Source organism: Crassostrea angulata, chromosome 1 (assembly GCF_025612915.1).
Source record: "Crassostrea angulata isolate pt1a10 chromosome 1, ASM2561291v2, whole genome shotgun sequence".
In the NCBI taxonomy this organism is placed as follows: Eukaryota; Metazoa; Mollusca; class Bivalvia; order Ostreida; family Ostreidae; genus Magallana; species Magallana angulata.
The window spans coordinates 24,495,915-24,521,286 of NC_069111.1; the positions used below are offsets into that span (position 1 = coordinate 24,495,915).

Below are 25,372 nucleotides of genomic sequence, written 5' to 3' on the forward strand. Positions count from 1 at the left end.
TAGTCAGTTTTTAATATATTTAACAAAAAATAAGAAAAAATATTGTCGAAAATTTTGGTGGTATCGAACCCGTAACATAAAAACCCTAGATATATAAGGTTAGCTTATGCCAGGTACTATAACCACTGAGCCATTTCAGACACAACAAAGCTGTCTTTTTAAATATTATGTGTGACTAAGGCCATGAACTATCGGACTTGTGTTTTTTTTAAAACGTTCAATTGTTTGGATACAAAATGATATTTTTTTAGTATAGTGGGTCATCTCTCCACGTTTTTGTTGATTGAAATCGGTTTGTTTTTAAATAGACCTTAATTAGACTATAAGAAAAATATGGAGCACAGACCCACTCTGTAAAAGAAAATGCCTTGAAGTTCTAAAAAATGACAGTATTTGCAGGTTTTGATACGTATACGCCTGTTTGAGTCAACATATTCCAAGTATTGAACATACCTTTAGGTTAAAAATCAATGATTCGCTAAATATATATTGTTTTAAATGATTTTTAAAAAACCCATCAGATTTATTGATACTTTGATTTTTCAGTAGCCTGTCCGATCGCGTATGGGCATTTTACACGCCTTATCCACCCATCTTCTTAGTATAAGACGTACGAGAGGGTCGTGGGCATTTGCCTCGGCTTATTCCCCCAGATTCTTTGCTTAATCAAGAAATGGCGGATGAATACAATCAGGCCTTAGTGTAAAGATTCACTATATATTATTTCAGTTTATCGCTTACATTTTAATTGGAGACTATGCCCGATAGAAATAACATTTTAGATGTAAATTTATTTGTTATCGGGCACGGTCTCCAAAAAAAATAAGCGATAAACGTATCTAGTAATTTCGTTGCAAAAAATAAACTCGATAATGCAGTTGGTTTGGTCGAGCATTCTAGATAGCACGTGTTGTGGATTTGTTTGTAAACAACCATACCATAGGAAATCTTGTTTCAAACGGGAATTGAAATAAATAAATGTATGTAAAATTATAATTAGGGACACACTGTTAATGTATTCAAATTACGAACCTGTGAAAGTTGTTCAAAGACTGTTTGAAGCAGAAAAAAAAATAATTATTTTTATACCCCCCGCAAACGAAGTTTGGGGGGTGTATAGGAATCACCTTGTCCGTCCGTCTGTCTGTGCAATCGTGTCCGGTCCATATCTTTCTTATGGAGAAACATTGGAAGTTCTTACTTCACACAAATATTGCTTATGACCTAAGGGTGTGTCATGACCTTGATCCAAGGTCATTCGGGCAAGGTCAAGGTCACTGGCAGAAAAAATACAAAATTCGTGTCCGGTCCATATCTTTCTTATGTAGAATTATTGGAAGTTTTTACTTCACACAAAGATTGCTTATGACCAAAGGGTGTGTCATTACCTTGACCCAAGGTCATTTGGGCAAGGTCAAGGTCACGCAGAAAAAAGTGCAAAAATTCGTGTCCGGTCCATATCTTTCTTATAGAGAAGCATTGAATGTTCTAACTTCACACAAATATTGCTTATAGCCTAAGGGTGTGTCATGACCTTGACCCAAGGTGATTAGGTCAAGGTCACTGGCAGAAAAATGTGCAAAATTTGTGTCCGGTCCATATCTTTCTTATGGGGAACCATTGGAAGTTCTTAATTCACACAAAGATTGCTTATGACCTAAGGGTGTCTCATGACCTTGATCCAAGGTCATTTGGGCAAGGTCAAGGTCACTGGCAGAAAAAATACAAAAATTTGTGTCCGGTCCATATCTTTCTTATGGAGAAGCATTGAATGTTCTAACTGTACACAAATATTGCTTAGGGCCAAAGGGTGTGTCATGACCATGACCCAAGATCATTTGGGCAAGGTCAAGGTCACTGGCAGAAAAAGTGCAAAATTCGTGTCCGGTCATTATCTTTTTTATGGAGAAGCATTGAATGTTCTTACTTCACACAAATATTGCTTATGACAAACAGTTTTTAAAAAAATAGAGCAGTTGTTATTTATAGAAAATGGATGGTGAAATAGATTCATCCAATATTTTCTATAATTGAAAAAAAAACATGCATTATGATTTTTATCTTAGCAGGGGGTATCAATTGTGAGCTTGCTCACAGTACCTCTAGTTGAACTTTGAAATTTCTTCGATTTTTGCAATTATGATGAGTTATTGTATTAAAAAAGCACCACTACCTATTTTATAAGAAAATATACTGATTTTTGTTTTTAAAGCAGCAGAAAACATTAAGTCTAATATCATTTGATATGACTATTAGTACAGAAATTCAAATTATTGGTATCATTCTATATAAAAGAAAAAAAAATGTTCCGGCCTTTGATTTTAAATTTTATTTTCTTATTTTTCTATCCGAATATAAAGTTACAAGTAATCAGAATTTCCTCCATATGTCGCATGTTCCAAAACCACAGGCCTCTGAATTTCTATCAATAAGCCGCTAAATGTAGGGGAAGAGAGAGATATATACTCTATGTTTATTTAAATAAAGGAATATACAGGTGTAAGAGGGTAGGAAATTATTATTACATGGAAAAAATATGAAGGGATATATAAGAAATGGTTCAGTGTTTTGATATTATATCAGATTAACCGAATTATTTGATGAACCGCTGTCAGATTAAGTGGAACCCTCTGTATCATGATATATTGTGATCATACATGCCAACCTCCAACATGTGAAAATCTGGTCATGACCAGATTTGGAAAGTAAAAAATCTGGTCATAGCGCGTAATGACATTCACGACATATTGACCATGCATTTCATAGGTATATACAATAGAAATATGTGTTAAAACTTATGTGTAATACTTTATTGCAAAAAAGCATTTTAACTAACAGTTGCTGATTTTGAATTTTGTAAAGTGATCTAACACAGAAAATGGTAGGTTGTGTTCAGCAAAAAAAAATGCAAAAAGAGTTTCTGCTACATTAACCTTGCTTTTGATGTGACTTGGAAGACTTTTGTGTATAAAAAAGCATTTTATACATATCTTAGCATTTTTGAATGTTTAGTCAGATCATTTTGGGCACAAAATCCAATGTTCGAATGTCCGTTACAAAGAACACAAAAAGCCTCGTTTTGTAATAGATTACTTTGTTTTACCCATGGGAATTCATTTTTTCAGATATGTTGATAGGTACAAAAATATCGTTTTCTTTTTATTGGTTTTGATTCCGCTGTCCCCGATGAAGACCTTTTCTTATTGGAAGCCATCACAATTAATGATTTAAACCATTGGTTTGTCAAAACAACTCACGATAATAATTAACACTTGCTGTGTCTGTTATAGCCATTGGCATTGTTTACGTAAATCAAAGCTCAGCTTGAGTTCATAACTGAAAGTCCAACACGCAACATATTATACGAACCAAGTCCAGAAATCGGGAGATTTTCGGGTTGTTCACAAAAATCGGGTGAAAAGCATGACCCATCGGGTCATAAAAAATAAACTGGTGAAGGGTCGAAAAATCGGGTGTGACCTGACGAAATCGGGTCAGTTGGCAAGTATGATTGTAATGACTGTGTCAGATGACTTTGTATCTTCAATGTATGTGCTCTAATAATTTCAGTGTGACTATCCTGACTGTGGAAAAAGATTTGCCACTTCATACAACCTGAAATCTCACAAAAAATCTCACGAGAAGCCATGCGAACCTTGCCTAGAGCCAGGCTGTACCATGAAATTCCCTAATCGCAGACAGCTGAATCTTCACATGAAAACACATAATGGATCAGAGAAGAAATACAAGTAAATTCAATTTGATTTCAATAAATCTGTAAAGGGATTAGCTCATTGAAAAGTAAAATTTTAGACATTTGAATTGATTCTCTGATTGTCAAGCTTGTATGCGAAAAAAATAGAAAAAAAACTAGACTTTTGTTGCTATAGCAACAGAAAAGTATTCGTTCGTCATGTATTAATCTGCACAAAAAATCCAGTTATCTTGTAAACAGAAAATGGATATAATATATACCGTATTTTTCGAAAATTAGGTCGATATGGTTTATTGGGCGAAGGAGGCCTTTTTTAGCCAAAAAAAAGTGTAAATAGGTCGACTTCGAAGAATTGGTCGAAAAATTACCGCTAGTTCTAATGAATAAATGGGTTAAACCAATAACGTTATCATATAGTTGCCTATAATCTTATTTCACAGTTTTAAACAAAAGGGAAATAAAATATATTTCTTGAAAACATCGCAAGAAAATGTCTGAAATTGCATCAAAATTTTCAAACCTATTAATTCAGTACGGCTGGTTTTAATTTAAGATCGTTTTTTATTACTTCCCTGCCATGTGTACAAACTGGTGTTAACCGGGGGATAGTAACCCAGCCTGGAGGCATGACTACGGTAGCACATGCCACCCTGTGTCTGTGTGTAATTTTTTACTGTGTATATACACATGAGTCAACCTCTGATCTTATTGAAGCCTACGAGCATGAGTAGCACGTGCCGAGAGTTCAACTGTGTATAAACAAAGTAAGCGCTTCCCAGACTTATTTCAGAGACACCTGGCTAAAATTTCATCGAAAGTTTTTGTTAAATATACAGAAAAAAACTTGTTCATGTATTCTATGATGAAAACAAATTGTTTGTTTGTTTTTATTACCCGACGATATTTTCCCCCGTAATTACCCTTTGTACGGTTCTCATTTTACTTTTACTGCACGAAATCGATTTCCTGTTTATCGTAAGCACACGATCAAAATACATGACAGCATATAATAATGATCGAAAGTTGATTCAGTCAGTGATCTAAGTAAGAAATGTAAGAAGCAATAAATCTATTTACATTTAATTTTGTTTAAAAGATAAATTACTACAGTTTATTGATTAAAATCAATACGATTTTTACACAGAAATTCAAGCAGTATTATAGTAAACACTCATGACTTTATTGGAGGGTTGCATAAATTTTTGCAAAATTTTGTATCAAATTTTCCAACCAAAAATAAAACATAAATTAGGCGAAGCGATTAATATAAGGGCGAGGTCCACGTGTCAGGAATAAAAAGTATCGAACTAATTTCCGAAAAATACGGTACATTTTGTTTTTCCTCAAAGTTTGGATGTTCAAGTTTTTGTTAGTTATAATAACTCGTTGAAAAAAGGTTTTTGTCTCGGGACCGGAAACGAACAAACGGAAGTGATTTAAGAAATGGAAAGTAGATATTTTAGTACATTTACCTACGGTACGTTGCTGTTCATCACATTAAGTAAAATGTTTAAAGAAAAGTTAAAAAAAAAGTTCTATTGCTTGAACACTTCGAGTTATAACCGGAAGTGAAGTAGGACCAAATGAAACCCTTTAAACTCATGTTCAATCAATGTCCATTATCTATATAAGTTTTGTGTCTTGATCTATCACAGTTTCTGAGATCTTGTGGGTACTTTGTTTTTAAAAAAAGAAGGCTACCTGAGATATTTGAGATGTCTCACCGGAAGTAGAACTTTTTTTTTACCATGTGTAGATGACCTTTTGTATTTCTATAGCTAAAATGTTACTTCAATGCTAAATAACCAAAATATTTTTAAAAAATCAAAATTGGGTGTACTTCATTAAATTTTATTAAATATTTTTTGTATACTTGCCCTTTGTGCTTTATTATTCATCGATCACATTAAGAATATCAAAAGAAAAAAAGTTAAACTGATAAACAACTCGATTTGTTTAAACTCTTCCTGTGTGGACTGGCAGTGACGGAAGACAAAATGAAACCAATTAAACACATCTTCAATCAAATGTCTATAATCCATGATAGTCTTGTGCTTTGATCACTTAAAGTTTCTGAGATCTCGTTTGTACAAAATGTGTTTCAAAAAAGCTACCTGAGATATTTGAGATATCTCACCGGAAGTAGAATTTTGTTGTTGATATAACATCGCAAAGATAAGCTATGTGTAGATTTATGTTTAAATATTTATTCTATGGAAAAGGAATTTAATGCGTAAAAGTAGTTAATTTTGAAGTACTTCCGGTGATGACAGGAAGTAACGACGAACAAAATACTTTTAAACACATCTACAACTATAGGTCTATCATCCTACAAAGTCTGAATGTTTAAATGTTTACTGTTTTTGAGATCTTAAATGTACAAGCTTTTTCAACGCGGGACAGGAAACGAACAAACGGAAATAATTTTTGAGAAAATGAAAAAACTGCCTCGAGATATTGTCATTATCTTTCATTCTAAAAAATTTCACAAAAATCTCTCCAGCCATCTCTGAGAAATCTTGTTGACAAAAAAAGGGAGAAAAAAAATAATAATAAAAACTAGATCGTTCTCGTTGCGAGCAACGAGTGGGTCTTCCGTCCGATTTTTGAGTAAATGAGATAAAGTTCTTCAGTTTTAAGACTAAAATGTTAATCAACGCAAAAAATTAGGGAAAAAAAATTTCAGCACCCGGTGCTTGAACCCAGGTCGTTCATGACTATAACGACTGAGCTTATCTGACTCTCGCTTCAGGACTTTGATGCTTAATATCTCGGGAACGCATCAATCGATTTTAAAAGAAATTACATATTCTAAATCAGTAAAAGAGTCTCTATCAACCCGTTAGAAAAATATATAAAAAGCAAAAAGTTGAAAAAACCGATTTTTTATCTTTCCTTCCGGTGACGACCGGAAGTGACGGCGGACGTTTTTATGACCATGTTGCAACAGGTTAAATTGATGTCTATCCTCACTGAAAATTTCAACCCTATATCTTTTTTCGTTTTTTTGATCTCTAGCCGACAAAATTGACTTTTAAAAACCGTAAACGGACGATAACTTCCGACCGGAATTGGTTATCAAAAAATTGAAACGGCGGTACAAACTTCAGATGCCGACACATCAACCCTTAAAATTTGAAGAAAATCAAATGAGCCATCTTCGAGAAATCGCCTGCACAAAATTGGAAGACAAAAAAAGAATAAAAAGAATAATAAGAAAAGTGAAAAGGAAACAATAGAATAATAGTAGGGTCTTCCGCTGAAGACGGAAGACCCTAAAAATTACAATCACTATAAGGTCTTCTTGGAAACGGAAGACCTTAAAAAGAAACATTACAATCACTATAAGGTCTTCCGTTGGAAACGAAAGACCTTAAATATGATATCATATTCCTAGTAAGTTTATTTAGTAACATTTCATGTGCATTATATAGTAACAATGTATTTGGCAACACTGCAACGCTGTTTAGTAACCACTCTGACAGGTTGAATCTTGTTTTGTAGGTGCCCAGTGGATGGTTGTGACAAAACATTTTTCTCTCCCCATTGTATGGGTTCACACCCACGTACCCATCAACAGGACCGGGACTTTCGGTGCAATTACGAGGGCTGTAATAAGGTGTACTCCACAGCCTGTCGTCTGAAGCAGCATGTCAGATCTCACACAGGCGAAAAACCATTTGTCTGTTACTATGAAGTATGTTTACTTAACATTTCTGCTCATTTTAAGGTGGTATGGGACACCTGTTGATATAGTTCTATTGCACGTTCAGGATATGTGAACCTGACATGAAACTAAATGAATAATTGAAAAAAATGTTTAAACAGACTCTAATCGATTTGTTTTTGTCAAAAAAGACATTTTAAGCATATGTAAATGAGTTCGTTTCCATGGCAACAACCTTCAAACTTGACCATGTTTAAAAAATTAGAACGAGAAAAAAAGACTTAAATGCAAATTAAAAATGTCATAAAAGACATATTTACAATTAAATAGAAAACTTTTCTCATCAAAATATTAAAAAGGTTCATAAATTACTCTATTTATCTGAAAAAGGATTATAAGAATTCCTTTTATTTAATCCGCTATTTTAGTTTGAATTTCCTCTGACCACTAAAAAAGTGACATTTTTTGACGTGACCAGAGCTAGAAAAATTGCAAAAAATACTATTTCATATAATTTTACTCTTATTTTTTTTATGTAATTTTGAAGAAATGATAGAAAGCAAAAAATTAATAATGAATAATTGGAATGTTGGTGATCTAGAAAAAAAGATAATAACGTCTGAGTTTCCTCTGACCTCTATTGAAATAGATGCTACAAACCTTACATGCTGTTAGAAAAGACGTATAATTCAGTTTTAAATGGCAATTTCTTTCAATTAGTTATACTGTGAACCTGCATAAGTTCTTGTAGAACAAAATTAATGGATTGTGTTGCAAATACTACAACCAATTGAATAAAAAAGGCTGAAAATCCGAATTTCCTCTGATCTGACTTTTACAAAAAATCACTCTGCGCGCTTCATGAAAGTCAATACTGCCATAAATGATCGTATTACTAAAAACCAATCATATAAAGAGAAAAGGATTCTTTAATTTAACAATTTTTTCACTTCCTAAAGAGTTTATTTTAATGGTAATTAACAGAGTGTCATAGTTGTGCATGTGATATAATCAAGAAATTCTAGTCTCTGTACACAAAAAAGAAAAACATGCATGAAAACTTAATACACAATCTTTATTAAGCCTTTGTTGAAAGATTTAAAATACAATCAAACCAAATAAATCACAGGTTTCATAAAAAATCATATACTGACTGTAATTAATTTGAATTTCCTCTGTCAATCTTTAAAAGTTTTGTCTGATTTGCAAGGTATTGCATTAAAATGGGTGTCGGAAAATAGGAAAATCTTTCAAATGATTACAGGTATAAAATGAAATTTGATACTTAATCATGATAATTCTTTAAATCATATTATCTGATTGAACTAAACAACACTGCAGATTCTGAAATGATTTATGATTTGCCCTTATGTATATACATGATTGTATGCAACCCTATAATTCCTATTCATTCTGAACTTTGAACCCTTCCTTTGTCCCCATAATTGTCTTGATGCTATTTATAATGTATGATTTAGACTTTATCAGAATGATTATGCAGGGTAATATATTACAATGGTTCAGCCTCAATTTGAACTAAAAAATAGAAAATGTGGAAGGCCACACCAATTAAACTTCTTTTTCATAGGATCCTGCATGCTCGTGTTTGAATAAAACTTTACAAATCATATCATTATGGACCGCTTAAAAATTTCGGCTACAAAAAATAATAATCTTATTATTTTATCGCTCGCCCGCTTGTACCCTTTTCCACTTAATGTCCGACAAGCAAGAAATTACATTGGTGTGGCCTAACTAGGATATGTATATTTTTTTCATGCAAAAATGATAAAAATATAGATAAGTTATCTATACCGGTATTATAACAAAAAATATTCTTATTCACAAAAATCATTTCAAAAAATATTTAAAATAAAAATTTTACTCAACCATACATTCATAACTCATTCAAAAACTCAGTAATTTAAAAGGACTGATATTTTCTGTGAGGCTTGTTGTATATAAGTGTCATAATGATGATCTCAACTTGATCTACATCAGTAACCTCACCATGGTTATAAAATAAAACAGACTTCAGACAGATAAATGGATGGACAGACAGACACTAATAGACAGAAATGATGATTTGATATACTATGCAATCATCAAATCAAACATAATTATAAACATTAAGACATATATTTTAAAAACCAGTTTCTCCACATGAACAGTAAACAGTATATAGCCATTACAAATTTCATTACTGCACTTGGTCAGTATATACAACTTTTGATCAATTGTATTTCTTATAGCATATGCATTATCATAATATATATTCTTTTACAATCAATAATAATTCTTAATTGAATGCATTATATATATGTCCAAATTATTCATGACTTTTGGAATTTCAGAAATGGTTTTCAAATCCAAGTAAATGTAATAAATCATAAATGGTAGATTATCACTGGTTTGGTCCAGTTTCATATTTCAGATATGTTGTGTTGCTTATTAATTGTCTTAATATTATATCATAAATGTTCAAATAAATATTGTCATCCTTATTAAATGACCAAATAAATGATTCAGGTCATCAACCGTGAAAGGCTTTATCAGGATGAACATAACAGAAACAATAATCTGATTATCAGCTCTTCTCTTCATCACTCATGGTTTCAGCTCTTCACTTTAGTCTTATATTTTTCCGCATTGTGTCTTGTATTAGGAATGACCTCGTTAACACATACCAGTGATGTTCTCATCTCTTGGAGGTTTGAAAAGTCTGTATTAAAAAAAACAAACTGATATTACTGGTACTATTACTTATAACATATAAGAAGGACTCATATGAAAGGATGATTTTAAGAAGCTACATGTAGAAAAATAAAATTCATATAGGCATATTATGAAAGTGTATGCAACATAGACAGACAGAACCTTATAGAAATGGATTATTCTATATAAAAATTTGATATCAGAGGTGATTTTTGTCAACATTTTATTCTAATCTTGAAAATTTAAATTAATGTTACTTAACTTGACAATTTCAAATCTTATATAACTGTGTGTATTTAGAAATCTTACGTTTTCATGATTTGAAAATAATGGGAAACAGATAAGAATTTGAAACAATAATGAACACATCACATGAAATCTAAATATGATGTGAGCAATTCTATCAACCGATAAACCATGATATACTAATTTTTCTTTCAACTGTCCTTTGATTTTTACAGTTCAATAAAGGTGCATGAATATCAGTCAGCTGTTCAAATGTTTTCACAGTACAGAGAATCAACATTATCAGTTATTGATAGTGAATAAAAGATTAATTAAGGTCTTCCGTTTCCAACGGAAGACCTTCTTGTTATTCTTCGGTTTCTTTTTCCCTATTATTAAGGTCTTCCGTTTCCAACGGAAGACCTTATTGTTTTTCTTCGGTTTCTTCTTCCCTATTATTATTATTTTTGTTTTTTTTTCTTACAAATTTTGTGCACGCGAGTTCTCGGAAATGGCTCGGCCGACTTTCATGAAACTTTCAGATCTAATAGATATTAATCTGAACCTTATTGGAAATTTTTTATTTTGATGACGTCACTTCCGTTTCAGAGATATTGACGTTTTAGCGATTTTTAGAGGGTCAGCTTGTCCGTCGAACTCCTCCTAAACGATAAAAGATATCAAATTCAAATTTTCAGGAATTGTAGACGAATGATTGTAGTTTTGTCTAAAGTGAGCCATTTATGTTTGGCGCAAAAGGCGCCGAAGCTCGCCTGGACCCGAAAATTGAGATATAAAAAATGTCCTGATTTTTCTTGGTTTTCTTTAATTATCTCTTTTCTCGAAAATATTTTGTTAAGACATGTAGAGCAATTAAAATTTATTTTTACAAGAGCTTTCATTTAAGATCAAGAAAAAGGGGCTGGCCCTTCAAATTAGGGGCCGATAAGGCTCTAAAGTCTTTTGATGATTACTTGTTACTGTAAAATATTTTGTGATACGTCATAGAAGCAATTATGTTTATTCTAACGTTATTCACCTATACATGGCAATCATTTACTTCTATATTACGTAATTAGGGATTTTAAGGAGCCAGAAGTCCAAAACTTTGATGCTCAATATCTCTAAATGGAGAAATATTTTTATAAGCAATATTGAACAAAAGATGCTCAAAATATTGAGCTTATCAATCTGCCACAATCATTTCTTTGTTATGCGGTCCCTGAAGGGAGTTACAGGGTCGGCCCCTAAAATGACCCTCTCCAGATATCTCAAGAACGGTACATAATTTCTAAACACTTGTTGAACAAAATGTGTTTGAATTGACACGAGCTTTCATTTAAGATCAAGAAAAAGGGGCTGGCCCTTCAAATTAGGGGCCGATAAGGCTCTAAAGTCTTTTGATGATTACTTGTTACTGTAAAATATTTTGTGATACGTCATAGAAGCAATTATGTTTATTCTAACGTTATTCACATATACATGGCAATCATTTACTTCTATATTACGTAATTAGGGATTTTAAGGGGCCAGAAGTCCAAAACTTTGATGCTCAATATCTCTAAATGGAGAAACATTTTGAGAAGCAATATTGAACAAAAGATGCTCAAAATATTGAGCTTATCAATCTGCCACAATAATTTCTTTGTTATGCGGTCCCTGAAAGGAGTTACAGGGTCGGCCCCTAAAACGACCCTCTCCAGATATCTCCAGAACGGTACATTATTTCTAAACACTTGTTGAACAAAATATGTTTAAATTGACACGAGCTTTCATATAAGATCAAGAAAAAGGGGCTGGCCCTTCAAATTAGGGGTCGATAAGGCTCTAAAGTTTTTTGATGATAACTTTTTACTGTAAAATATTTTGTGATACCTTATAAAAACAATTATGTTTATTCTAACGTTATTCACCTATACATGACAATCATTTACTCCTATATTACGTAATAAGGGATTATAAGGGGCCAGAAGTCCAACACTTTGATGCTCAATATCTCTAAATGGAGAAACATTTTGATAAGCAATATTGAGCAAAAGATGCTAAAAAATTAAGCTTAACAATATGCAACCATATTTTATGTGTGATACGGTCCTTAAAAGGAGTACAGGGTCGGCCCCTAAATCGACCCTCTCCAGATATCTACAGAACGGTACAGAATTTCAAACACTTGTTGAACAAAATGTGTTTGAATTGACAAACACATTCTTATGAAATCATAAAAAAGGGGCTGGCCCTTCAAATAAGGGGCTGAGGGGGCTCTAAAGACTTTTAATGATAAATATTTACTGTGAAATATTTTTTGATCCGTTATAGAGGCAATTATGTTTATTCTAACGTTATTTACCTATACATGGCAATGATCATTTACTCCTACGTTACGTAATTAGGGATTTTAAGGGACCAGAAGTCCAAAACTCTGATCCTCTATATCTCAAAATGGAGGACATTCCGAAAAGCAGTATTTAACACAAGATACTCAAAATAATGTGCTTAACAATGTACAACCATATATTGTTTGTTATCTTGACCCTAAAAGGAGTTTAGGACCAGATATCGAAACGATTTTCAACATATATCTCAAAAACGATAACCAATTTCTAAACACTTATTAGCAGTACACAAAAATACCTTTTAACTAAAATGAATGAAAAGGAGCTGATCCCTTAAAAAAGGGACACAAAAGGGGTAGATAGTCTTTCACCCATTACTCTTAGACCCCGCTTCCATTTCCAGATACGTTTCGTTGACGAAGATCAAGAGCAAGGTCATTCCGTATTCTAAAAATCGGACAGAAGACCTCCTCGTTGCTCGCAACGAGATCGTGTCTAGTTATTTTTTTTCTTCCTTTTTTTGTGCACGCGATTTCTCAGAAACGGCTCGGCCGATCTTAATCAAATTTTAGGATGTGATAGATAGTGGTCTGAACTTGATTGGAAATATTTTGTATTGATGACGTCACATCCGTTTTAGAGATATTGAGATTTTTCTAATTTTTATATGGGTATTTTGTCTTCTGTTGTTCTCCTAAACTATAAGAGATATTAAGCTCAAATTTCTACGGTTGGTAAACGAAAGATTGAAGTTTTGCATGATTGTTGTTTTGTATGTTTAGCACTACTGGCGCCAAAGCTCGCTATGGCTCGAAAATTGACATTAAAAAAGCGTCGTGAATTTTTGTGTTTTTCTCTCTTTATCTCTTTTCTGGAAAATATTTTGTTAAAACATGTAATGTAAAAAAAGTTTATATTTACAAGACCTTTCTGCTGATATCAAGAAAAAGGGGCTGGCCCCTCACATTAGGGACCTAGAAGGCTCTAAAGTCTTTTACCCATAACTCTTTACCGAGGGATATTTTGTAATAAATTATAGAAGCAAATATGTTTATCTTACAGTTATGAAGCCAAGCAGTATAACGATTTTCTCATATGTTACGTAATTAGGGGTTTTGGGGGGTCAAAAGTCTAAAACTTTGATCACCTATATCTCTAAAAGGAAAAATATTTTGAAATGCAGTATTAAAGAAAAGATGCTCAAAATGATGTACTCAACAACATGCAACCTAAAAAAATTGGTTCAGCGGCCCCAATAAGGAGATAAGGGACCGGCCCCTAAAACATTCTGTCTCAGATATCTCAAGAATGGTAACGAATTTCTGAACACTTGTTGAACAAAATGTCTTTATAATCAAATGACCTTTCATTTGATACCAAGAAAAAGGGGCTGGCCCCTAATATTAGGGATCTAAAGGGCTCTGAAGTCTTTTACCCAAAACTCTTTATCGAGGGATATTTTGTAATAGATTATAGAAGCAAATATGTTTATCTCACAGTTATGTATTCAAGCTATGTAATGATTTTATGATGTGTTACGTAATTAAGGGTTTTTAGGGGCCAAAAGTCCAAAATTTCGATCACCCATATCTCACAAAAGGAGAAATATTTTGTAATGCTGTACCGAATAAAAGTTTTTCAAAATGATGTTCTTAACAAAATGCAACCGTCAAAATTTCGTTAAACGCCCCCTAAAAGGAGATAAAGGACTGGCCCCTAAAACCTTCTTTCTCATATATCTCTAGAACGGAAACAAATTTCTAAACACTTGTTGAACAAAATTTGTGTAGAATTAAATGACCTTTTATTTGATATCAAGAAAAAAGGGCTGGTCCCTAAAATCAGGGGACCAAAGGGCTCTAAAGTCTTTAATCTACGGAGAGATATTTTGTGAAAGGTTATAGAAGCAAATGTGTTTATCTTATAGTTATGTATCAAAGCAATGTAATGATTTTATCATGTGTTACGTAATTAAGGGTTTTTAGGGGCCAAAAGTCAAAAATTTTGATCACCCATATCTCAGAAAGGAAATATATTTTGTGAAGCAATACAGAAGAAAAGTTGTTCAAAATGATGTTCTCAACAAAATGCAACCTTCAAAATTTCGTTAAACGGCCCCTAAAACCTTCTTTCTCATATATCTCCAGAACAGTAACGAATTTCTAAACACTTGTTGAACAAAATTTGTTTATAATTAAATAACCTTTCATTTAATATCAAGAAAAAGGGACTGGCCCCTAAAATTAGGGGACCGAAGGGCTCTAAAGTTTTTTATCTATAACCCTTTATTGAAGAATATTTTGTGAAATGTTATAGAAGCAAATGTGTTTATCCTGCAGTTATGTATCTAAGCATTGTATTGGTTTTGTCATGTGTTTTGTAACTAGGGGTTTTTAGGGGCCAAAAGTCCCAAATTTTGATCACCCATATCCCAGAAAGGTAAAATATTTTGAAATGCAGTACAGAAGAAAAGTTGTTCAAAATGATGCAAAAGGGCTCTAAAGTCTTTTATCTTTTACCCTTTTTTGAGGGATACAGTACAGCTCACGAGTATCCCGACAAAAACACCGACCACCGTGTTAGAAAGTCCACACTGAGCGTGGAAGTGTCGGTACCTTTGATCTATTGTTCTCTGTTACGGCCACAGAACGAGAAAAAACACGGTGCGACGCGATGCAACACGGACAGTTACACGGTGTAACACGCGGTATGATTACCTGTGAAAAAAGGAGGATTTAGGAATAAAATTTATAAAGAATAAAATATTAATTGATGTAGGTAAGAGAATTAAAGAAAAAGATAAAGAAATAAAAATAAATAAACAAAATTTTTAGGCACGCAATTTTGAGACGCATGCGATTGTTACGGTTGATTTTTGTTGATATTAAGAACAAAAGAAGTCGATATCGCCCACATAAAGGTTTGATCAATTTTATGCACTAACACTTTCTTTTCCTTATCAAAATTCAAATACACGGGTCCATAAGTTTTTTGTTTCAGTCCGTTTTTAAACGTAGTAGTAATCGTAGTTATTGTAGTTTGGCAGTTTCAATAGTGCATAGAATCATAACTTTGATCTTTTCTCACTTATACTCTATTCAACGATTACAAATCTAACGGGTTGTTGAAAACAAATGTACTTTCTCTAAATAATATACATGTAATTATACAGCTTTATATTTAATATATTTTCAAATTTTCTTTCTTTTATACATATCTGTGATGTACTTGTCCATGTAGTACCGCACGGTACATATTCATTGCGCTTAGAATCCGCGGATCAGTACTTGATAATTTTTTATTTCGTCTTTATAAGCAACTTGAGTTTAGAAATTATTTGTGTTCCAAGAAACTATTCAGTATTGCAATAATTACTGTTTGATTGTTCAATGATCGTCATATGAGAGAGAGAGAGAGAGAGAGAGAGAGAGAGAGAGAGAGAGAGAGAGAGAGAGAGAGAGAGAGAGAGAGAGAGAGTACCAGTATGAGTTTAATTTTAAGTACATTTTATTTGTAATTCAGTGTAATAAGTTAGATTTATAGTTTCCTTTTCCCCTAAAATTGCGATAGGATCTATGCAGTCAGAGTCCACGTGCTATCCCTGTCAATCAAATCAGCCCGCGAGATAGACCACGTGCCCCTTCCATGATAAGGAAAAAATGTCGTTCTATTGTTTTTTTTTCAAGACCGCAAAATAGAAAAATGTTTAACAATGAAGTATTTAGTGTTTGAAATGTTTAGTTTCTTCATTCTTATACTGCATGTATGAGGGTTGGAATCTCTCTCTCTCTCTCTCTCTCTCTCTCTCTCTCTCTCTCTCTCTCTCTCAGTGTGTGCTTTTGTGCAATATTTGTATGAATTTAATTCATTTATTTTAGATCCATGGCTTTAATAACAATTTCAACACAATGACTAAAAGTTTGTAAAGTACACGATTTTTCGTTAAAATTTCGACGCTATTTCACATCACACATATTAGATTGGTTATAAAGTAAATAAAGTTGTGTTTGTTCTAAATGCTTGCAAAAAGTTACCGGTATTATCTCATTCATCTTTTTAATCAATCAGGGTTTTTTTTTGTACATACATGTATGTGTACCCGGTAAATAATTTCTTATTGCAAGTTAATACTTTGTGAAATTCCCGCATTTATAGAGTTGCTGAATTGTTCTTCGGATCCACGCGCCGAGAGTCTTACGTAGTTGTTTGTGTACATATCTACAGACATTTTTGTTTGTTTGTTAGAGATTAGGAAAAATCATGCAACTAACAAAGTAGAAGTAAGATATATTAAGACCATACACACGACGGGTTGTGATGAGTTACCAAACAGGTGTCCCTGGAAAGGTGTGAATAACGGCATCTCGAGTACACCTGTTCAGACGTCCAAATATACACACAGTTAGTTGTAAATTACAGTGACACCTAACAAGACAGACATTAACACCTGTAGTGTATAGAACCCAAGATGAAAGACAATGTTGTGTATCTGATCAGCTTCCATACATCGCGCGAGTGATTTTTTCGTGTGAAATCACGAGGCCATTACCAGCTATACGGAAATAAAGTTGAAAGTATGAAATGCGGGTATATTTTTAGTACATGTACAATGCTTGAATATAATTCAACAGAAATTTGTACATGTATTTATCTATAATCTATAGTATAAAAGTGATTTTTTGTTTATTTATTGCAACATAAATAGCTGAAGTCCAAATTATTCGAGTCACCGGTAATATGAGGTTGTTATTTACTAGAGCACATCAACATGTTTTTTCAAAAAAAGTATGATCTGAAATGTTTTCATTTCTCATTTTTAATGGGTTTAAAGTAAGGCTGTAAATTAATTAATAAATCAGAAGGTGTTTTCAAATAACAGAAAATAAGACGTTTCAGCTCCCGACATTTTAATCGGATCGTCAGTTACAACATCACGTGTGTTGAGAAAAAAAACACGATGAATTAAATTGATTTGAATTTCGATTATATATCAATTGATTATTAAATATATTTGGTGAATTTATTTCAATTTATTTAAGAACAAATGAATTAAAAGGTACCCATTACGTCGAGTTTTCAGATCACAAAAAAATGAATTTCACGTTGTCAGCCCTGACATTTTTCTGAGTCCGTGCAACTTAAGTCGACATTCTATTTTTTAATTATGAAAAGGATATATATGTTTCAACCCTTGTTTAGCCATAATTTATTTATTTCTAAACATACGCTATTTCTATCAACGTCTCAGGTAACAATATCCACGGAGTAACACAGTGGCCACAGAGTTACACGGGCGGCCACGGTGCGACACGGTGCTTTTTCTTGAATTTTCCAATACACATACACGGTGTCAAACCGTGTACACGGTGCGACACAGACCGTTTTTCACCGTGTTTTTTACACGGTGGGTGTCGGGATACTCGTGAGCTGTACTGTATTTTGTGAAATGTTATAGAAGCAAATGTGTTTATCTTATAGTTATGTATCAAAGCAATGTAATGATTTTATCATGTGTTACGTAATTAAGGGTTTTAGGGGCCAAAAGTCAAAAATTTTGATCACCCATATCTCAGAAAGGAAATATATTTTGTAATGCAGTACGAAGAAAAGTTGTTCAAAATGATGTTCTCAACAAATGCAACCTTCAAAATTTCGTTAAACGGCCCCTAAAAGGAGATAAGGGATCGGCCCCTAAAACCTTCTTTCTCATATATCTCCAAAACGGTAACGAATTTCTAAACACTTGTTGACAAAATGTGTTCAGAATTAAATGTCATTTCATTTGAATCCAAGAAAAAGGGATTGCCCCCTAAATTAGTGGATTAAAGAGCTCTAAAATCTTTTATCTATAGCCCTTTAATGAGAGCCATTTTGTGAAAGGTTATTAAAGCTAGATTAGGTACAATACGTTTATATATCCTAACAACATAATGATTTGCTCTTGCGTTACCCAATTAGGGTTTTTGAGGGACTAGGGTTAAACAAGTTTGATCTTTTCTATCTTAATTGAAAGAAATGCAAGTATTTAAAAAAGCAAGAGAACTTATAAAAAGCGATACAATAAAGCATAAGTACTTCACTCCTTTTTCCATAACATGTTTTGTTGTCGAATATCAAAGTCGATGATGTCATATTTCATTTTAAAAATCGAACGGAAGACCTCCTCGTTGCTCGCAACGAGATCGTGTTTAGTTCTTCATATTATTAACTATATGTGCTAAAAAAATCATCAATACAAACATATAACCTATTTCCTTACAAATATACTGTTGAAGCTAATGTGCATGAAAGTGTTAGGCCTACACTTAAATCATTTTGTGAGTACAGTAAATGTTGGTAAATAAGCTTGTCATATGCTAGAGTTAACTCAGGGCCTTCTACTCTAACAGCTGGGTATATATGCGCCTGGTTAACCTTACCATTTATCATGGTTTATTTCATTTGAGAAAATTCTGTAACGTTGAGCAATGAACTTGTTTTTGTCAGGTTCACATATCCTTAAATCAAAACTGTTCAAAATGAAAAAAAAAACTAGGTACAATGGTTCACTTCTGATAAATCTCCATATTGTAAAATGACACTAGGCGGCTGTTAGGTGACTTTTGTTTCCGTATTCATTAACAAAATGATTAAGACATTGATTAAGGATGTAGGATGACCTCTAGCTGGTCTCCTTATGGATAGGAAAAAAGAAAGTAGATTTACATTTTTATTTTCACTTGTAAAAGAGTTCCATAAGTGCTCATTAATACACTCATTTTGGAGAACTATTTTTTGGGTTACCCAAGGTCCTAGCTGAGCGTGTGTTTTTATCCTTCTGCTATATGTCAGCGAGCAGCGTCCATATTGTTTACGTTGGTTTTCCCCTATGACCTTTGACACACATATTTAATTAGGCAATTCAATATGGCGAAGCTTAGTGTGCAATAGAACTATTCATGTGTATAAATAAAACCAGCACTATTGAAATACTTTCACTGTATTTTTATTTTTTAGAATTTTTAAATTCTAAAATATTAGATCGAAAAAAGAAAAAAAAAAAGTTTTAAACAATTTTGGAAAGGTAAAAATCATCAAAGCCCCAGCAGGGATTCAAACACAATTATGACTTACAGATTCGTAATTAACGCTCTCACCAATTGTGTTACACTGTTAGTCAACTATTTCGGGAGAGAAAAGAATTATAAAATTACACTTGATTTTATTGTTTATTTTTATTGGAAATGAATATCACAAATGGAGGTGTCCCATACCATCTTAAGAGGGCTAGATGGTTGTGGCCATTTTTAGACTATATTAATCTGATTTAGATAAAGAGCTCTGTAATTATGATATAGAAAAATAAATGAATTTTATAGCAAAAAATATTTTGCATTTTTCTATATTTACAATGATTTTTTATCAAAAATATTATATTTGAAATTTTAAGGTAGATCTAATGGGTAACTTTTTGACCATCCAGCCTCCTTAAAATCTTCATTGTTTGACAAAGAACTATATAATTATGATATGAGTTAAATTTGGCCCCCATAATTCGCCATTTTTTAAAGTGTTTCGGGTACAATAAAATGTTATGTTATATTTTAGAAGAGTTGATGTGAAATATATTTTTCACATATTTATTTGATTTATTTCCACTCACTGGCAGTATATGACGTCAGAAGTGACGCTATTTCTATAATTCAATCAAAATCAGTCAAAAATTGACATTTTTATGGCGTCGAGCGAAGCTCGAAAGCCATCTAGGGATCGTACGTCCGGAAGTTACATTTTTAGGAGCCAAACAACTCAAATGAGTGCAAAGTTTTCGGATGTGTTTGAAGAAAAATAGATGACATACTTCAATTTCGAGCAGAACTGTACGTCAACAAAACAAGTTTGCAGATTCGGAATGGTTGCCGTCTTAAAAAATGTTCACATTTTATTGAAAACAATATGTCTCGGTTTCAGCGGATGAATACACTAGCACCGAGACTCATGCGATAGCTGAGCTTACATAATCAATTTGGTTATGAAATGTACTAGCCTGCAAAATTGATAATTTTGTATCCATATCGAAAATTGACAATGCACAAATGTTCGATCTTGTAGAAACAAAACTTCGTAATCGAGCGATAAGTACCTCTACAACCAAAAGTTATTTTAAACCAACTAGTGAACTACTTTCTCTTTGTAAACAACGTGAATGGGTGCAATCGGCAATCCTCGGCTGATTCCGCTACGCTTCATACAAACGTTAATGTCGAGTGCGATCCGAGTAGTTCCGAGTGTGAATGGGTGCTTTCTTTTATCTACCCCTGATCATTTCGGCCCGTGTCATTTGGACCCTTGTGAATTTTAGATGAAATTGATAATAAGAGACAGAGTGGTTATCAGCAGTAAACAATATATAAAATTAAACACAATGATAATTTCAATATTTATTTCCATATGAATAGAGAAAAAAAAATCTAAATTACAAAATTAATAAAAAATTTTGAACTCCTAAGATATTTCTATAAACTTAAATTTTCAATTGAAATTCAAAATTTTTTAAGAATTAGGTGAGCAAATTTGTAATGAATTGTAATTTTATTAGTTATGTGATAAATAACATTTTCTATTTCTTTGTAAAGTTGACTAATGTATTTTTTTTGTATTTTTTTTTTTATTTTCGATAATTTATGAAAAAAATACCAGCTTTTGAACTTTGTCATTTTTTGACAAAATATTGCATATAGGGTACCCTCATTGTACGGATAAGTCCTCCTACAGTTTTCAAAATAGGAAGTTGTTCTTTTGCAGATCAGTTAAACATATATCAGAGGTATGCATATTGCTAGGATTTTGATTTTCGATAATTTATGAAAAAAATACCAGCTTTTGAACTTGGTCATTTTTTGACAAAATATTGCATATAGGGTACCCTCATTGTACGGATAAGTCCTCCTACAGTTTTCAAAATAGGAAGTTGTTCTTTTGCAGATCAATTAAACATATATCAGAGGTATGCATATTGCTAGGATTTTGATTTTTGATAATTTATGAAAAAAATACCAGCTTTTGAACTTAGTCATTTTTGGCAAAATATTGCATATAGGGTACCCTCATTGTACGGATAACTCCTCCTACAGTTCTCAAGATAGGAAGTTGTTCTTTTGCAGATCAATTAAACATATATCAGAGGTATGCATATTGCTAGGATTTTGATTTTCGATAATTTATGAAAAAAATACCAGCTTTTGAAGTTAGTCATTTTTGGCAAAATATTGCATATAGGGTACCCTCATTGTACGGATAACTCCTCTTACAGTTTTCAAGATAAGAAGTTGTTCTTTTGCAGATCAATTATACAGATATCAGAGGCGTGCATATTGCAAGGATTTTGATTTTCAATAATTTATGAAAAAAATACCAGCTTTTGAAGTTAGTCAATTTTTAGCAAAATATTGCATATAGGGTAACCTCATTGTACAAATAACTTTTCCTACAGTTTTATAGATAAAAAGTTGTTCTTTTGCAGATTAATTGTACATGTATCAGAGGTGTGCATATTTCTAGGATTTTTATTTCTGATTATTTATGAAAAAAATACCAGCTTTTGAACTAAGTCTTTTTTAGCAAAATATTGCATATGGGGTACTTTATTTTACTGGATATGGGTTGACATGGATTATGGATACAGTTCGCATATAAAAAGAAAACCCGGTTAGCTGTCACATTGACAGCTTTTCACTTGTTTAAAAAATTATTTAGGTTTTTACTCTTCAAATTAACTTTAACTCGACGCCATTGTGGCCCTTCAGGCCTTTGATTCTTATCTTTTTATGAATGGGAAATATAGATCGCATGCTTGAACAAGGAAATTTTTTTTGTCACTTATTAGCCTTGGCTAGATATATCTCTGATAAAAATATATTGTTTGTTCAAGCATGCGCTCTATATTTTCTGAAAGAAAGACTGCTTGAAAACAAGCTGTTTTATGCTAAAAATGCAAAAATGGCGGGAAAAGGTTGTCTTTACGATGTCATATTTCTAAATTGTGGGCAGTTGAATCAAAATGAACATTATGTAAAAACATCACAAATATATATGTACAAAGAAAACAAAGAATTACAGTAAAATGATGATGTTCATTTTAGGGGGCCATTTTAGGCCCATATCATATATAGTCCTTTTAGATTTTAATATTACTTCTGTTATAATGCTTTATAATTCCACTTTCTTTGAAATTCGAGATTTAAAAAACGGACCAAAGATAAATCTTTATATTCATCCATTGATAGAATTGTGGATGGGCATTTACAACGGCCAGTAAATTGCGGCGTCATCAGTTCAAGCACACTGGTTTACGGAAGTGGAAATGTCCAGTTGAGAACTGTGGGAGAGCTTTCATGAGGTCAGAGCACTTGAAGGGTCACATGATTACTCACAGTGGGAAAAAGCCATTTGCCTGCCCTGTAGAAGGTAAATATGATAAATAGAAGAATAAAATTTCAGTACATGCCCTAAAATGGAAAATTTGTTAAATCCTGAAAATATAATGTTCATGAACTAATGTGTAATATGTTTTACGGTGCTATCGTTGTGGCAAGCGCAGCAAAAATTACACATACCTTGCATCATTGTCAACTTAGTGTTATTTAGGTATCAACAAATGAAAAAGAATTTTTGAGAGAGAGAGAGAGAGAGAGAGAGAGAGAGAGAGAGAGCCTGGCTCCTGTTTGTAGGTGTGTAATTTCCCACTTTCAAATTTAATGGTTTGACTATATGCAATATCTGCATAAATATTTTAACAGTTTATTTTTTCTCTTTATCATTTTTTATTTAGTTCAATATGTCCTATTGTTTATTTACTCCCTACTCATGTACTAACCTGCTAACTGTACATGCATACACAATTAGCTTAAAATTGGATCGATATGACAGTAAAGTATGGCTCTTGCTAGTATATATTTATATAATCTCTATGTAAAAAAAAACAAAAAAACAAATCATATGTCAATGAGGCAGGTATCGCAGTCTATACTGAAATAGATTGTACACGCATTCGGATGTTTGATCCACCTCTAAATTTATCGCGCGAGAACACTGTGACGTCATCCATATACTTTTTTGTCTTTGTTTACATATCTCGACTCAATACGAAGGTATGGAAGAATGTAACAAATATCTCTTGGGTCTCACCAAAGCTTGTGAGGTACTCAAAATGTGTCTTTGAACCTCAAGACACTGTAAATTACGAGTTAAATGGTGGCCATTTTTGGCATAGCACCACGGGTGAAAACATTAGAGAGCATTATGAGACATATAGACAGAAAATTTTGCCTGATGAATCTGTAGGTTTAGCTTGTTCTTTTTCCTGTGCACACTGGTTTTTAAAGCTCGCTTTGCTTGCTATAAAAAAATGAAAATACCAGATTTGCACTCATACTTTGTATCTGTTAGGGAATCATCACTTCAACAATATGTCATATTTTTAAGATATAGTGAAAAGGGGAACTTTTCCTTATAGTTGTTCGAAGAGGAAAATCTACCTGCAGAAATTATAAGAAATTAATATAACGTGAAATTGAATAGCAAAATTTAATGGGAATTTAATGTGGGAAATGGCTGTGAACATATATTGTTATTCCAAAAATTAATGAAAATTTGGTGCATTTTTCTCAAAAGTTTAAATGAAAATACAGGAAAATGTCCCCCTCATCCAAGCATTCCCGCGGATGTGATGGATGAGGGGCATTCTTTTCATCCAGCCTTCGGCATATCAGAGTATCAAGTAGCATTATTTCCTGGCTATTATGCTCGGGATCGCCCTTCAAAAAAAGCTAAAAACCTACCTGGAAGTGACGTCACATACCGTATAAATAGTGCGTCCATTGTGATAAACACTCATAATTTTAAAGCAGATTTATTGTCAAATATATATTTTTATTTGAGGTGGGATAAACAATTCTCAAAACCCATACAGGGAGGAAACCTTGATACTCCACAGTATTAAATATTAAATAGTCACTTTTTGATCGGCAACTTCGTTGGAATTTATTCCGTAAGAGAAGTTAAAGTTGCCCAATATTATGAGTTTACAATCGTTTGAATTAACCCCAAAGGCAATCAAATGATAATTAACTAATTCTGAAGAAGTTTTCACAGCTTCAGTTAACACCTGTTGTAATTAATAACTCGAGATTGTCTTATCTTTCGGGGTTATAAATACGGGTGATGCAACCACATACTGTGCAACCGATGTTTATTACTTGTAGTGTTGATATTACTATTAGTTGGTAATTTGTATTTAGTTAATAATTCTGTCAAATTAATGCTAAAATAAACATAACACCGCTTTTTTGCAGTTATCTTTTAAAAAATAAGATTTTTTATATAACGGTTGTAACTGGGTCAAAGGGTTGGACTAATACCTCAAAAATACACAGAAATACAGAGACAAAACATCTCATCTATATTTCTTCCTTGAATATAAAGTATCATATTCATGTATGATTAAGTTTTGCAACATATTAACTAAGGTACAATGACCCTATGATCAGAAAAATATTTACTCTTCATGAATTACCTATATGTCAATCATTCTTTTATAAACTAAAATCATATTTATATATACATGTATGTCCTATTTTGTCTAGCTCATATAGCTATATATTAGGATCAGTTAAGTTTTCTTTGAAACTTAGATATTATCAGTGAAAGCAATAGTATTCACTTGTGTACAGAAGGATG

General features: G+C 32.6%; 1 protein-coding gene across 2 annotated transcripts in view; it reads left to right on the forward strand.

Moving 5' to 3' along the window:
• The window catches only part of LOC128156141 (zinc finger protein ZXDC-like), an 86,307-nt gene that overhangs the window by 25,895 nt on the left and 35,040 nt on the right, over nucleotides 1-25,372 (forward strand). For both annotated transcript variants that reach the window (XM_052818171.1, XM_052818176.1), the window contains exons 5-7: nucleotides 3,571-3,749; nucleotides 7,220-7,412; nucleotides 22,921-23,101. In XM_052818171.1, the coding sequence (XP_052674131.1) occupies nucleotides 3,571-3,749; nucleotides 7,220-7,412; nucleotides 22,921-23,101 (553 nt within the window). The remainder of the gene's footprint in view (nucleotides 1-3,570; nucleotides 3,750-7,219; nucleotides 7,413-22,920; nucleotides 23,102-25,372) is intronic.